Raw genomic sequence first — 15,763 nt, 5'->3', positions numbered from 1 at the left:
CGCAGTTGCTGGCAACTCCCACTCCCCAAACACCTACTGCCCCAGAGGAAGGTATTACTGTCCGCAGGACGGGAAACTAGACAGGCCGTCCCCAGTAAGTGAGCCGGGGGACGGCCAGTGGGTTTATTTAAGGAGGCTCACTGAAAATAAGACAGGAGACCTGTTGATTACTTTTCCCCTTGGTCCCTTTAAGACCCCAGTAACTTTTTTAGTTGACACGGGTGCTCAGATGTCAGCACTCCGGGCGGATGTTGCTAACCGCAATGGAATAATTGCAGATAAGAAGCAGATATGGGTCACAGACGTTTTCGGAAGCTCCCAACCACAGCCGACAGCTAAAGTTAAATGCTGGCTGCCAGGGGATTCATCCCCTGTTGAGGTTACTATGATACTAGGTCCTCTACCCACCAATATTCTAGGACTTGACCTCTTAAAGGGCCGGTCATGGGTAGACTCTAAGGGAAGAGAATGGAAATTTGGGTGTCCCGCAATCTCTGTGAGGCTTTTGCAGTCTGCACCAACTCTTCCCCCTTCAAAGATAGTTAATGTCAAGCCTTATGCTTTGCCTTTGGGAGCAAGGGAAGGGATCACTTCAGTGATAACTGAGTTACGGGAACAGGGGATAGTTATTCCTACTCATTCACCCTATAATTCCCCAGTATGGCCGGTCCGCAAGCCAAATGGGAAGTGGCGACTGACAATTGACTATCGACGCCTGAACGCTAATACTGGCCCATTAACAGCTGCAGTCCCCAATATAGCAGAATTAATTGCAACCATACAAGAACAGGGTCACCAGATTTTAGCAACCATTGATGTGAAAGACATGTTCTTTATGGTTCCCTTGCAAGAAGCAGATAGGGACCGCTTTGCCTTTACCTGGGAGGGTGTACAATATACATTTACACGGCTTCCCCAAGGCTATTGCCACTCACCAACCATTGCTCACTATGCATTAGCCCAGGAACTAAATCAGATCACTCCTAAAGATGGAGTAAAAGTATATCAATATATTGACGATGTGCTAATTGGAGGACCAGATATCACTGTGGTGGGACAAACCCAGAGAGAAATCATTAGTCACTTGGAGAATTTAGGGCTCCAAATTCCTGCCGAAAAGGTACAACTCCCATCACCTGAAGTAAAATTTTTAGGTATCTGGTGGAAAGGAGGGACTGTGTGTATACCACCCGAAACCTTGTCCACCCTCGAACAAGTGAAAATGCCTGAAAATAAGAAAGAATTGCAGCATGCCCTAGGCTTGCTAGTGTTTTGGAGAAAACACATCCCTGACTTTTCTATCATAGCTCGCCCTTTATATGATTTAACCCGTAAAAGAACTGCTTGGGACTGGACACCTGTCCATGAAGAGGCTCTGAAATTATTAATTTTTGAAGCAGGGATTTACCAGGCCTTAGGACCAATACATCCAACAGACCCACTCCACATAGAATGGGGTTTTGCAATTCATGGGTTATCTATACATATGTGGCAGCGTGGCCCTGAAGGTCCTACCCGTCCTATAGGATTTTTCTCGCGTAGCTTTAAGGATGCTGAAAAACGGTATTCAGTTTGGGAGAAAGGACTCTTTGTGGTTAACCTAGCCTTACAGGAAGCCGAGAGAATTATACAACAGCAGCCCATCATCTTACGAGGACCTTTTAAGATCCTGAAACCAATATTGGCTGGAACTCCTCCCACTGTAGGAGTAGCTCAACGAGAAACAGTAAGGAAGTGGTATGCCCAGTTAGACCACTACTGTCACACTAGACAGATAGAGGAGGGAACACCCAAAATGCTGCAAATACAGGATCCCCCTTCTGATCACCCAGATACAGAACCCCCTCCATCGTACATCAAAGTGGCTCCTCATTTTAAACCCCATTTAACAAATGTGTGGTTCACTGATGCTTCTGCAAAAAGGGAAGGAAAGACGTGGAAGTATTGAGCAGTAGCATTACATATTGATTCAGGGGAGCATATGATAACTGAGGGAGAGGGTAGTGCCCAAGTAGGGGAGTTAGTTGCTGTGTGGAGTGTAGTCGTTAAGGAAGCTGAGACAACAGAACCAGTATACATTTATACTGACTCCTATGCGGTGTTTAAGGGATGTACTGAATGGTTACCGTTTTGGGAACAAAACCAATGGGAAGTAAACCAAGTGCCAGTGTGGCAACGAGACAAATGGGAAGAAATACTGAATATCGCCAAGCAGAGATCTTTCTTGGTAGGCTGGGTTGCTGCACACCAGGCAGGAGATAACCCGGCTCACCTCCTAAATAACCAAGTAGATTCCTTAACACGTCTAGCCAGTCTTGCCATCGATGGTGAAGCAGAAAAATGGGAACACCTTCTGGAGTGGCTGCACGTGAAGCGTGGCCATTCAGGAAGTAAAGACCTGTACAAAGAGGCTATTAGTAGAGGATGGGCTGTTACACGAGAATTATGTAATACTGTTATTTCTGCATGCGGTCAATGTCGAGTTCGTTTGGAAAAATATAACCCTTTAAAGGAGCAACCCCTACATTTAAGGACAAACAAAGGTTTATGGCAAACGTGGCAAATTGACTATATTGGCCCCTTTCGGATATCAGAGGGAAAACGATATGTGTTAGTAGGAGTAGAGGTGGTATCAGGACTAACACAAGCTGAAGCTGTATCCAGAGCCACAGGAGAAAATACAGTGAAAAGTCTTAAAGTATGGTTTAGCTGCTTACCCAAGCCTCAATCAATTCAATCTGATAATGGGAGCCATTTCACTGCTGGAGTGGTGCAAGAATGGGCTAAGGGTGAGGAAATCCAGTGGGTTTTTCACACCCCTTACTACCCTCAAGCTAATGGTATTGTGGAGAGAACAAACGGACTTCTAAAACGAGCTCTGAGGCCCCATGACCCAGGGTGGGCCTTGCGAGTACCAGAAGCAGTATACCGAGTCAATAGCCGGTGGGGGGCAAATGGCTGCCCCCGACTCCTAGCATTCTGTCCCACACCTCCTTCTATTGTTCCGGGGACGAAAAGTGGCAAAGACCCTGCACACTTGCTCCACTATGCTGGACAACCAGTATTAGTGGAACTGCCCACTGTGGGGCAAGTACCCCTAACCCTAAAGACGCCCCTTAACCTTTTTTCCTGGGTAGCCACAGATGCCCATGGGAAAGAGCATCGTATCAATACCCGATGGATTGTCCCATCCTTCTAAGTGGACCTTCATGTCCTGAATTAAAGTTGTTCCGATGTTAAATGGCTGATAAAAATATGTTTTTTCTGTATCCCACTGACTGGATTCTAACAAGCATATCAGTTAAGATACACAATATAACCCCAACCCTCTGCTATAGTACTAAAACCATAGCTGCTTGATGGCCTGCTTATGTTTTTGTTACTCTGACTAGCGATGCTGTGTTGACTTCTCAGAATTCCTGAGTTGGGGGGAGGACACAGAGAGCTTGGCAGCAGACAACGTTGGAGTTCTTGCAGCAGCACCTACGCCACGTAAGAACAAGTGGTTGCTATAAACTTATTAGCCTTTTTACGCATAATGAACACATTCTGCTGATCTACGGATACTTTAATCAGAACAATTCCAGTCAAGAGAGCTTGAAATTTAAGGCTAGTTTGTATGCATCTATAATACGTAACACATCCTGCACATGGCCTGTAAGAGGTTGTTTTACAGAAGCTGCACGAGCGCCTCGGAAAGTGCACCTCAGCCTCTCGGATGGATCCCAACCAATAGCAACACTGCTTGACATCTCCTCCAATCCTATCCCTTTAATAATTGTTTATTTTTGTATATATTTTGCAGGTTATCAGAAGCCCACGGCAGGACTTATGTTTTCACTTGATGAGTGGGCCATTATCTGTATTGTTTGTTTGATTTTGGTTGTGATATTCTTATGGTACAACAGGGAAAGATGGTTTGGAACTCCTTCCTCCTTGCCTTTCTTACTTTTGGTGCATCTGGACAAGGAGAAAGGGCCTCCAATTTGGCTTGGGAAGTGATACAAGGATTCATACATGTCTGGAATAGAACGGATCAGGGGATCTGTATTCAGATTCCTACTTCTGCCGAGCAGGGGATTAGATTCGGTTTGATACCCATGAGGCTCAATATTGGAAAATATAATATGAGCAATGACATTATAGGGTTAATAGATGCTCCGTTTGAGTATCAATATCGAAATGATTATACCTCCTCTGGCAGATGGTGGCGAGATGAAGCAGCCTTCTATGAGATCCCTCGGGACACGGGGTGGCCTGACTTAATAAACAAAACTTGTAAGCGATGGAGATTGGAGGTCAGTAGTGAAATTGGTATTAGTCATAGCCCGCCGTGTCCTCCAGGATTCAAGGAAGCCTATTCCAGACGATTCCCACCTTCTCCATCCTGGTGGAGAATAACAGGATGCCCTTCCTATCACAATATATCTTGTAATTTAGTGCCTTTTTGGCCTGCTTCCCCGGAAATTACCCCTTTTGAATTACAGTATAATGTAAGATGGGATTCAGCTTGGTGTGTTCACATACCTGACAGGAAGGGACAATATCCTTCAGTGAATAGCGCCCACACTGCTTGGGGATGGTCAGTGAAACACATGTTAAAAAAACAACCTCTTCACTTATTAAAGAAAGAATTTGTGGGCACGCCCAACCCCAATGATGCCCATTTGTTAAACTGTACCCACATTATAGATTGTACCACAGGCGCTGGCAATCCCATCGAAACATGGATCAGTTTGGAAGTTAGAACCTTAATTCGAGATATGTGCACCTGTTGGGGATATCCGAATTTTGGATACCGAAACCGGGACAACCAATGTAATCAGATCACCAATAATGTTAATATCTGGCTAAAATGTGGAATTCCCATTAACCACTTCCCAAGACATAAGGTGGGAGAGGATAATCAAATACCCCGGGGAGACGCAGCTACTTGTCAAAACGCTTTGTATGCCGCCCCTGAGGGGACCGTCTGGGGGTGCTCAGATGGGAAAATGTACTCGCACTTGAATGTTATCAAACAGGCTGGATTGCGGTGTGGTTTGGGAATTCCTACTATGTGTCCCAGGCGAATCTTTGAATATACCACACCACCTATTCACAGGAAAAAACGAGAACTTGATGACCCAAGTAGCACCCAGAAGTGGATTCAAAGCATTCTAAAACCTGATTATTATACCTGGGGACAGAAAGTATCGTTAGAGCTAGAAGCATTCTTTGCACCATCTGGGTATATTGTTCGGCACCAATGGGTGCTAGAAAACCTAACTTGGCAAGTACATGTATTAAGTAATTGGACTCGATATGCCTTTGGGGAACTAAATCTGCAAGTGCAACAAGTATCAAAAATGGCGTTACAGAATCGTTTAGCCTTAGATATGTTATTGTTAAAAGAACAAGGTGTGTGTGGTATGTTAAACTTGACTGAATCCGAATGTTGTATTACCATTCATAATGCCACGACCTCAATTGAAGAAGCCCGGGCAAAGATGAAGGAGATTGCCGACCAGACGGGGGAACTCTTCCATGCAATGCAACCAGCTGACTGGTTTGATGGCTGGAGTCCCAACTCATGGCTACATTCCATTTTGGGATCCTTGGGACTGACGGGATGGGGAAAATGGCTTGTAAATATTGGACTTATGATATTAATTGGATTTACATGTTTAATAGCAGGCCTTGCCATAGTAAGATGTATGATTAGCCGCTTGCTATCCTCAGCTGTCTCTCTCTCTTCTCCTACTGTCCGCTATGTTAAAATTACCACACAAGAAGATGATATAAACGAGAATCAAAGTACAGCGACTGTTTGAGCCACGGGGTGGTGTGACGGTCGGACAAATTATAGTCAATGTCTCAAACATTCGTTAAAGAACTTTGGTGGAGAAAATGGCCTCTGTAAAAATGCTGGAGTTTTGTGAACAGGACAATGTGGCCGGAGGAGAGGGCCCCCCGGAGGGTGGGACCGCGCTTCTCCAAAGCCGCAATTCCTTATCTTAAGTGACCAGGAGAAGGAGCACAGCATATGCGCCTGGAGGAGGAGGCCCCACGGAGGATGGGACTGTGCCTCTATCTTAAGCGGTCATGCCAGCAGAAAAAAGAGAGGCAACTCTGCGATGAACCCCCCCCCCAAAGCTCTCCGACCGATTCCAGAGAACCCCGGGAATGGGACTGCGCATGTCGAGACCATCGACTAACACGCTATAAAAGAAGGGAGAACGAGTTCTCAGCGCGCGCCCTCCAGAACTGGATCTCTACGCTGGCTGGACCAACGCTGGACCCAGGACTGGTGAAACCCTTTCCTTCTCTCTTTCTTTCTTTCTTTCTCTCTTTCTCTCCCTCCCTCTTTTTCTTCTCTCTTTTCCACAGTCCCTACACCTCATCCTTTTAAACATAAACCGTTGACCAAGTCTGAGACTAGGAGTGGACCTAGCCGCCCCTGGGCTCCTCTCTGAGAAGGAGTCCAGAAAGCAAGGGGGTCTGCTCTGAACCTCGTGACTCAACGGGAGGGCTCTCCTTCTGACACAGTTTCATGTTCCCTTTTCCATTTCATTTTTTCTATACTTCTCTTCTCAAACAGCGGCTTAACGACATGTTGCAAGGTTCATATTGATAAGTTCACTTGTACTTGGGCAAGGTTATCTAGGTTGAATAAATGTTGATTGTTGTTTGAACTCCCCTGGTGTCGTTTCACCTTAATTCTGACAAAGGAAATCCACGAACCTGAGTCGCTCCAACTCTGGGACGCGACACTCTCGCAGTACAGCAAGGATGCCCAGGTACAGAGAAGGTAAGAGATGTCTCTGAGATGCACAAGTCTGTAGGTAAGGAGCAACTGAATGGTGAATTTGCAGTTGCTGGCTTGTGTACTGGCTGCCAAAGCAACCTTTGTGTTTATTTTTTAATTCCTGAGCCCATTTGACTAGCTGGCAGAGCTTCCAAATGTCCACCAGCCAGAGCTGGTCCTACCAGCTGTACGCTGTTCAGTTTGCATGCTGGAGGAAGGAGCTTCAACAGCTGTGTGCCCCTCAGGTGGTGGGTGTAGGACATTGCTTCCAGCAAGAGTACATTCACTCTTCTCCCTCACTGCTAAACAACACAGGGCTTCCTTGTTCTTGCAGGGGGATGGCTCCATATTGCAGCAGGAGATAGGAAGGTGTATTTCCATAGATGGGATAAGAGGCAGGATCCTGCTCAGAATTCTGTGCAGGACCTTTCCTCTGGTCTTCATAATCTCTCTCTCCCAAGGAGCTGTAGCTTGCTGTACTCGGTACAGTCCTGGAGTGTTTGTGAATGGATGCGTTGTTTCATTTTCTCTGAATGGACACCATTTGGGGCTGGATCCTTTTTCTCCCATTGGCACTGAAGAAGCTGCGGTTGGAGACTTCACAGCCTCAGAATGAAAGAGTCAGTTACTATCTCAGTGTTATGATGTAATTTCAGAATGAAGGAAATGGCAGTCTTTCAGCTTGCACTAGCTCATGTTAATTATGCAAATATATGCACTCTGAGAACCCTCATGCATGGTTTGACTGTCTTCAGAGGTGGACTTTTTTCAATAGAGCATCTGGAAGACCACATAATACCAGGCCCACCTCTTTGCTAAAGTGTAGCAAAAGCTACTGAACCATAGCGATATCTAGGATCTCCTTGTAAGAAGAGTCTTTTCAGAAGTGCCACCCTGAAGAGATATGTTCATAACATCAGGTAAGAGATCAGAAAGTTAGGAATAGCTGGTTTTTAATCACTGGGGCTTGTGTGCATTGATAACATGTCCAGACTGTGAAACTGGTATTTTTTATCAATGTACTACTGGTGGTTGCTTTACAGGTAGAACTTGGCCTGGTAAGCCCAAATAATCATAGGGACAAAGGAGGCAAAGGATGTAGGAAGGACAAGGGAGGTAATGAGGAATAAAGAATGCTCCCTGGATGGGGAGAGGATTGGTTTTTATGCGGTCAGATGAACAGTCTCCATCCTCTGTATGGCAAGGTCCTGAAAGCTCTGCAGCCCAGACTTTATACCCTGTCATCAGATATGTACAAACATTGCTAACATCCCTCCCCTGAGCTTTCTCCTTTCCAGGCTAAACAGTCCCACCTCTCAGCCCTCCTCTCATCAGAGATGTGCCAGTCCTTTAATCATCTTTGTGGTCCTTATGTTCATTACTATTTGGTGTACCAGTCAGAGCATCACAACTGACTTCGGCACAGTCTCTCCCTCAAAAGATGACTCTAGTGCTCTGGCCTCGGTGATTGTATTTCACAAAGATGAGAACCTAGGTCCCACTGCCCTGACACTTGGTCTCTGATTTCAGCACGGTGAGTTGTAACCATGGTTCTTCCAGTTCTGATCAACAGAAAAATAAGACCTCTGAGGTTTGATGGTCTGAAAGATTAAAGCAAATGACAAGCAGCAGCTCTTGCAGCTTTCCTTGCCCAGAATTTATTATTCAGCTACAGGGGTTTTTAGGTGCTTTCAATTAGAATGGCAAAACACATCGCATACAAGGATCTGTATTGGCAGCATGACCTCCTTTTCTGCCTCCACAGCCATCTGTCTGCTTCTAGGATCATCTCTTTCTTGGGCATCCTGTTTGTCACATGGTTACCCTAGAGTGCTGTCCTTTGTTTTAGCCTAGACTGACCTCCCTGCATAGTCCTCTTTGCTTGACTGCTAATCACTAAAACCACCGTGTCTGGTCCTTCGTTCTCTCACCCTCTCTCTCTTTGTGCATGTAGACAGCCCTGGATAGTTAATTCACACCGACTCCAAAATCTAAGTGGCTTTGCTCATCACTTGCTATCCTCCACCATAACCAAATTAATTCTACACTCAATGGGCTACATAATCGTAGAATATCTCAAGTTGGAAGGGACCCATAAGGATTGAGTCCAACTCCCTGCTCCTCACAGGACTAGCTAAAACTAAACCATGTGACTAAGAGCTTCGTCCAGATGCTCCGTGAACTCTGAGGGTCTTGGTGCCACGACCACTTCCCTGGGGAGCCTGTTGCAGTGACTGACCACCCTCTCAGTGAAGAACCTTTTCCTAATGTCCAATCTGAACTTTCCCTGATGCAGCTTCATTCCATTTGCTTGTGTCCTACTGCTGGTCACCAGAGAGAGGAGATCACCACCTCCCCCTCCGCTGCCCCCCTTGAGGAAGCTGTAGACTGCAATGAGGTCACCCCTCAGCCTCTCTAGTATGTAAGCTATACATACTCTTAAAAAAAAAATATCAGACTTTTCCTCCCTCCCCAATAATGAGTGCAGCCTGCATATCCTGAAATGCCCCCTCAGTATTAGCCATGGAAGTTCCTCTAGTATTGCCTAGAGCAACTGTTGTTCATCACCTCTGGGACATTTGTGTGTAATGCCTCCATGGCCAGTTCCTGCTGACTGCCATTCAAGAGGTGGCTGCCGTGTAGAAAGAGAGCATTATGTGTGCCCTCTGTGGTCCTTCAGGATGAAGGTGATATTACTTCTGCACAATGGTAAGTAATGTGATCTGTGTGGAAATGGAGAATGCCCCTGTCTGTTTTCTGACATTTCAGTGAGGTCATGAATGAGGTGCATTTGTGTATTAAATCTTTACATATGTTATGCAGCAAGCACTTTGTGTGTGTAAAAGGCAACTAATGCATAAGTCAAAAACTACGTAAGAGACAGAAAACAAATTAGAAAACAAATATACGGTCAAATTTGTGCAGCATGCAGAGGTAAAATACAAGGGCTTCATGATTTCCTACTAAATATAAAGCTGATCAATATAGTAATGTTGAGGAAAGGGGTTGGAATGAACATGGAGGTGGCTAAATTTGTAGATGACTCAGGCACTTATATCTAGAAAAGACTGTGAGGAACTTCTGCAACTAAATTGAGCAGTCATCATGATGTCCCATTAAATTCATTATCAAAAACCACAAAATCAAGCACACTAGAAAAATTAAACCTTCCAGACTCCTTATAAGGGCTCAATTAATAGTGTCATGGCAGGGTGAGATTTGGATGTCACTGTGTACTCCTAACTGAAGATCTTTATTTGGTGCAAAGCTAGTGTCAGGTTATGTTATGATGCATAAAAAAATAGGATAGGGAATAATAAAGAAAATACAATAATGTCACCCTGTGAATCTTTTGTGTTTCTTCTCATCTTGTATACTTCTGCTCTTACTGATCCTAATGGCCACAGCAGAACTAGAAGAGTTTCAGGGATAGGTGACAGTGGTCATGAGGGACTAGAGAAACTCTCCTCTTAAGGAACAGATGGTAAAGACTGGAGGCTTTCTGCCTTGGTGGGGACATGATGGATAGAAACGTTCTCTGGAAGCGCACGGGCGTTGTGGGGACTGCAGTAATCAGAATGTGCCTGAATGCATGAAGTGAAGATTCCTACAAAATGAGAAACTCAATGCTAATGAAGTTTACTCCCACAGTTACTGGGGGAGAGATGATTTCATTTAATGTAGCAGCTTGTGAGCATAGTTTGAGAGGGCTGAGCAGGGTCAGGGATCTGTGTTCTGAATGCACCTGGAGATCCATGGTCAGAGAGCTATGGTCAGATGTTTGCTCCAGGCAAGTTGAAGACAGCAGTCTTCAGGAACCTGAGAAGGATATTCCTCATACTGGTAAATGTAATTAAGGGATTTTGTCATTTGCAGCTGTATTTTCAGGCATGCATTTCTCTGTGATAGGGCTCTAGTAAGGACAAATATCTGGCAATGACCTGAACAGTGTGCTTTCAATCACTGTGTCTGCAATGTCAGTCGCACCACTACTCATTTCTGTTGCACGTAATTTTTGTTAGTAAGGAGAAGGATGCCCCAGTCTGTGTTTAATCCTTTGTCTGTGCAGCTGCTTCTGCAGGCCTGTATAGAGAAAGCAGCCAGCAATGGGCTCCTCAGACTGATGAGCACTTGGATTCAAAGAGACTTTGGGATGATGGGTATTTCCTCAGCGGGGCACAGCCCAGTGTTTGCTCTGTCATATACAGGGGTACAACTGTCACTGAGCTGGGGGAGGCAGCTGCTAGCAGCCTGGCTGTGAGCAGGGGCTGGGGCACTCACCCTGGTGAGTTCACAAGCCGGGTTAGGTCACTGTGTTGCCCTCTCACTCACAGGTTGCAGTTCAGCCTGGAGTTTGTGTGCTGTTCTGCTTTATCTCTGAATTAAGTTGAAGAACAGTTTTGGAGTGCATGTGTGTGTGTGTGTGCAGTGATTCAGTGTTTCTAGAAATGGTCTGTCTGTATGGCTGTGCTCCTGTATCCTTCTGAGAACCAACTGCTGCAACTGAAGAAAGGGAATCTGCCCAACAGCAGACCAGGAGCAAAGCTCTGGAGGGCTGCACTGCTTCACAGAGTCACAGAATCACTGAATCATAGGTTGGAAGGGACCTATTGAGATCATCTATTCCAATCCCACATGCTCAAGAAGGGTCAGCTAGTGCAGATTTCCCAGGACTGTGTCCAATTGGGTTTTGAGTATATCTGAGGATGGAAACTCCACAACCTCATCCAGTGTTTGACCACCCTCACAGTAAAAGAAGTGTTTTCTTGTGTTCAGATGGAATTGCAAGTGTCTTAATTTGTGCCTCTTGCCTCTGGTCCTGTCACTGGGCACTACTGAGAAGAGAGTCTGACTTCCTCGTCTTCATTGCCCCCCATCAGGTATTTATACATATTGATAAGATCCCTCCCCCACCCCAAGCCTTCTCTTTTCCAGCCTAAACAGTCTTAGCGTGCTCAGCCTTACCCCATATGAAAATGCTTCAGTCCCTTAATCATCTTCATGGCCCTTCACAAGACTCAGTACTTCACTATTCCTACCTTCCATCTGCCAGCAGCTGCTGGCCCTGCAGCTTGAACCCTTCTCTTTCTTTCAAGCATGAGGGGGACAGCCCCTCTTGGGGGGGGGGGGGGGGGGAGAGGATGCGAGCAGAATGCTAACCAGCCATGCTTTGTTTAGCAGTCTCAGCAGTGACAGCTCAGCTGCTTGGGCTTGAATCACAGAAATGGCAAAGAGCAGCAGTATTTGCATGCTTGTTAGTCCTGCAGACAGGCCCCTTTCCCTGTACAGCTGGCATTGTCCACCAAGCGCTGCCCAGCCTGCAGCCCTCAGGCTGGCGTTGCCTCTGCAGCACCTTGGCACCTGGTGCCTGGAAGGATGCCCACATGCTGGGCACCAGTGACTACACTGTGCCTGAGAGCCCTCCTTTCACATGGCACAAGGAAGAGACTGCTGGTGTTGGTTCTGTACACCAAGCTGTGTTCTCTAAGTGATGTGGGTAACAACTGCCAAAAAAGTCTGTGTGAGATGTGTAGGCAGCAAGGTGGCAGAAGTTGAAGCCTGGGGAATGGCATGGGTTTCACTTTGTCCCAGACCTACTGTTGAAAAATGGGAGCAGATCGCTTCTGTACTGGATACTCTGAGCAGCATGTGAGTGGAGGTCCTGGTGTGGGGTGAGCTGTGTGAAAACTGCACGATGCAATCAGTGAGGAAATGACGTACTTCCTTGTGTTTGCTGTTGAGATCTAAGCAATGCTGAGGTATCAGCAATGCCTTTACAATTACCATTACCTTGAGGATGAGTAGGTTTTTGCTTCTTTTGGCTGCAGTGCATGGCCCAGAACACTTCCTGGGCCTTCCTCATCTGCACCACCTGCCACCCTCCCACACTGCTCCCCACGGGCTCACTTGCAGCCTTCCTTCTTTGTGCAAGGGCTTGGTTCCCAGCCTCTCCCATCCATACACCACATCCCACATCAGCTGGCAGAAATGCCACTGAACTCAGTGCAAACATTTCCTCTGCACAGTGATGGTTCTGTTTTAGTCTGGAGGGACCATTTTTAGACAAACTGAAAGAACACAAGTTCAGAAAGAAGCTAGAGATGCAGAATATAAATAGTTCTGCTGAGAGCTTAGAGCCGCTCTCATTTTGGGCTGAAAGTTGCCTTCTGGGCATATCTGTCTGGTTTATACTTAATTGCTGGCAGCCAGAGTAAAACATCCCAGTAAACTGAGTTTGATTAAAGCTATACTGGGTATTGGTTTTTTTCAGACTTCTTTCTTTTTGTGTCCTTTTGATGTCTGTCTTTGAAATACCAGTTTGATAAAGCTATTTTAGAAGGATTGAGATCTGCCTAGAAAGAGAGCTGATGGGAGGTTGTGGAGTAGAGAGGGTGGAAAGAACAACATTGTCAGAGAGCAACAGTTGTCTGGAAGATGAAAAATAGAAATAGATGCCCATTTTCAGTGAAGATCTGTGGCCCTCCAGTCTATATGAGGGGTTAAAGCCTATCAGAGATTTAAACCCTATAAATTATACATTCCAACAGTTAAGTTCTAAGTGCCTGGCTTGTAGAGTGGATATAATGTCCGCAAGTAGGTATTTGCAAAGACCAGAATCCAAAAAATTATGTGCTGCCTGCAGTGTCAAGGGAAATGCTGCAGGCAGGTCCTGTACATCATCCTGCTTCCCAGAGCTGTTTGACGTGGGTACACAATGATGGCTCTAGCCCCACCTTTCAGGATGGCAGGCAGTCACCACGGTTCTTTCTAATAAATTAATAGGGCCCAGGCATTATGTCGATATTTTGCCAAATATCCATGTAATGCCCATGCCAAGGTGAGCACACAAAGTGCTTTTTGCACTACCAGGCTCTTGTTTGCTCTTATTTGGCTCTTTCTTTTTTGCCTAAATATATAGAGAGAGCAGATTCCTGTCTGGGTGCCTGTTTGTGACTCTCACAGGAGAAAGACAGGAGAACAAGCATTCTTCTACAACAACCGTCTAGATGGTCCCCATAGCAGCAGTTTACCTCTAGGGGTGCACATTTGGATTGAAGAAAAATACTTCATAGGAGAAAAAACTTATTAAGAATGATGAGAGATTCGTTATTAGTGCTGCACCACTCTAATGAAGGGTGAGTTAGCACGCACCAGCTGGCTCACAAAGCCTTGTGGTGACTAAGGCTTGGACAACATCCAGAGATACCTACCTCTCCATGGTAGCTGCAATGAGGCAAGATACTTCTGTCTGGAGGGGATAATTGGTCTGTACCAGCGTTTACGGGGCACAGCTGTCTGGCACAAGCGGGCAGCTTGATATGCCCGGCACTGTGGACTTCAGAACACATTGGAGTTGAGTTGCAAATTGTGCTGATCCAGAACTAGGATTTTTTCCCTTGTTACTGAAAAGAGTTTTCTTTGTTCTATGAGATCCGGCTATTAAATTGAGTCTAAAATGCAAGCTGAAGCCTTGCAATCACAGCCATGCTGAAGTGGAATTTTTGAGGCTAAAACATCAGTAGGCAGATACTGTCTCATCAGCTTCTCCCATCCTGTCTAATCTCTTGCCTCTCCCCAGGCCAAAGAACCCTCCATCACCGGAGTGATACCCTGGAGACAGTGATCCTGGTAAATCCCAATGTGGACAGCATCGTGTCTGAGGTAAGGACCAGATGCCAGCAGGTTTTCTCTACATCAGCTCTCCTGCCCTTGCTTGACATAGAGGTCATGATCATCACACTTTGTACCTTCTGGAGAGTTCGAACATGCTGCCATTCTGCTGCAAGGTGTGGTGAAGTGGCCAGGTGTTCTGGTCTTGCCAACAAGGTATATGCAGTAACCAGTATTCTGTGACAGAATTTACTGCTAGACAAAGAAACACATGAGAGTGTATGGTTTGTTGTGTGCTAGCCCTTTAGGAATGAGCTGCCTCCCTGAAGAGTTAGTGCCTTAGAATTGCCCGATTTTATGGATTTCTCAGGAGCTTGTAGAGTTTCCTAGCAAACAAGGTGGAGGGCTTCTGAACCTCGAGCATTCTAGTTTGATGAGAGTCTAAATGTGCCAACCTCTTACATGGCAGTGTAACACCAAACATTTTCTCTTAGCATTGGCCTACTTTCTCAATGTGAATTATGATATGACACAGAGCTGTGTTGAGCAGGCAATAGCAGTGTCTTCCCTCTTCAATAACCTACTCTCTTGTATGTAGAAAACTTATGTTTTGGCTGTTTGTGAATAATGCATAAGTATTGCCTGTCCATGTGATTGGGTTTCTGGGTGCTGGTAAGGAATACAGGTAACTTTTTGACTGCAACACTCTGTCTCATGGTAACAGGTCCGTTCACTGGTGTGTGATTCATCAGCCCACAAGCTACTGATCTTCTGTGGTCAGAGCTCGGACCAGGAAGGAGACTTGATCCTGCAGACAGGGACCTTCACTTACCAGAAGTTTGCTGAGATACTTTCGGACCCGGAGGTGAGTGTGAGCAGTAAGCCAGCATGTCCCTGCTGTTCACAGAGTCCATGACAGAGCAATGCAGCCCGCACCGCTCCTTCAGGTGGCAGATCCATAGAGGGATGGGCTTCAAATCCCGCAAAAAATTGCACACCATAAATAATTCATGCTATAGTCTTGGGCATCTTGCTTTAATTTCCTGGCTTAAGTTTTCCAAGGTGGCAAGTGTGGGTGATTCCACCTTTAGGTACTCAGCTTGAAATAACCTTCCAGACTGGCTCTGCAGTGGGCAGACACTCAAAATTTCTTAAAGCAGGTCTTAAAATATCTGTGGGCAGCTTCCAAAAACCAGCCAACAGAGGCCATCATCACTCTAGTAAATGTGGATATTTCTCTTCATTTCACAATCAGCCCAGCAAGTATAAGCTGTTCACAAGGTTCAGTGTTCATTAGGGGTGTGTAAAGATTACAAGGGGATGAATAAATGCTGATTAAGTAACTACATGATGATTAAATAACTA

At 45.7% G+C, this 15,763-nt stretch overlaps 1 protein-coding gene across 3 annotated transcripts in view; it reads left to right on the top strand.

Annotated features, from left to right (window-relative positions):
* MAP1A (microtubule associated protein 1A) overlaps positions 1 to 15,763 on the top strand; it is an 80,930-nt gene that overhangs the window by 47,987 nt on the left and 17,180 nt on the right. For all 3 annotated transcript variants that reach the window (XM_030014504.2, XM_030014506.2, XM_030014507.2), the window contains 2 exons: positions 14,367 to 14,449; positions 15,123 to 15,263. In XM_030014504.2, the coding sequence (XP_029870364.1) occupies positions 14,367 to 14,449; positions 15,123 to 15,263 (224 nt within the window). The remainder of the gene's footprint in view (positions 1 to 14,366; positions 14,450 to 15,122; positions 15,264 to 15,763) is intronic.

The sequence above is a fragment of the Aquila chrysaetos genome, chromosome 5 (assembly GCF_900496995.4).
Source record: "Aquila chrysaetos chrysaetos chromosome 5, bAquChr1.4, whole genome shotgun sequence".
NCBI lineage: Eukaryota > Metazoa > Chordata > Aves > Accipitriformes > Accipitridae > Aquila > Aquila chrysaetos.
Note: the sequence above shows the minus strand (reverse complement) of the source record. Positions and strands in the feature narration are given on the sequence as shown.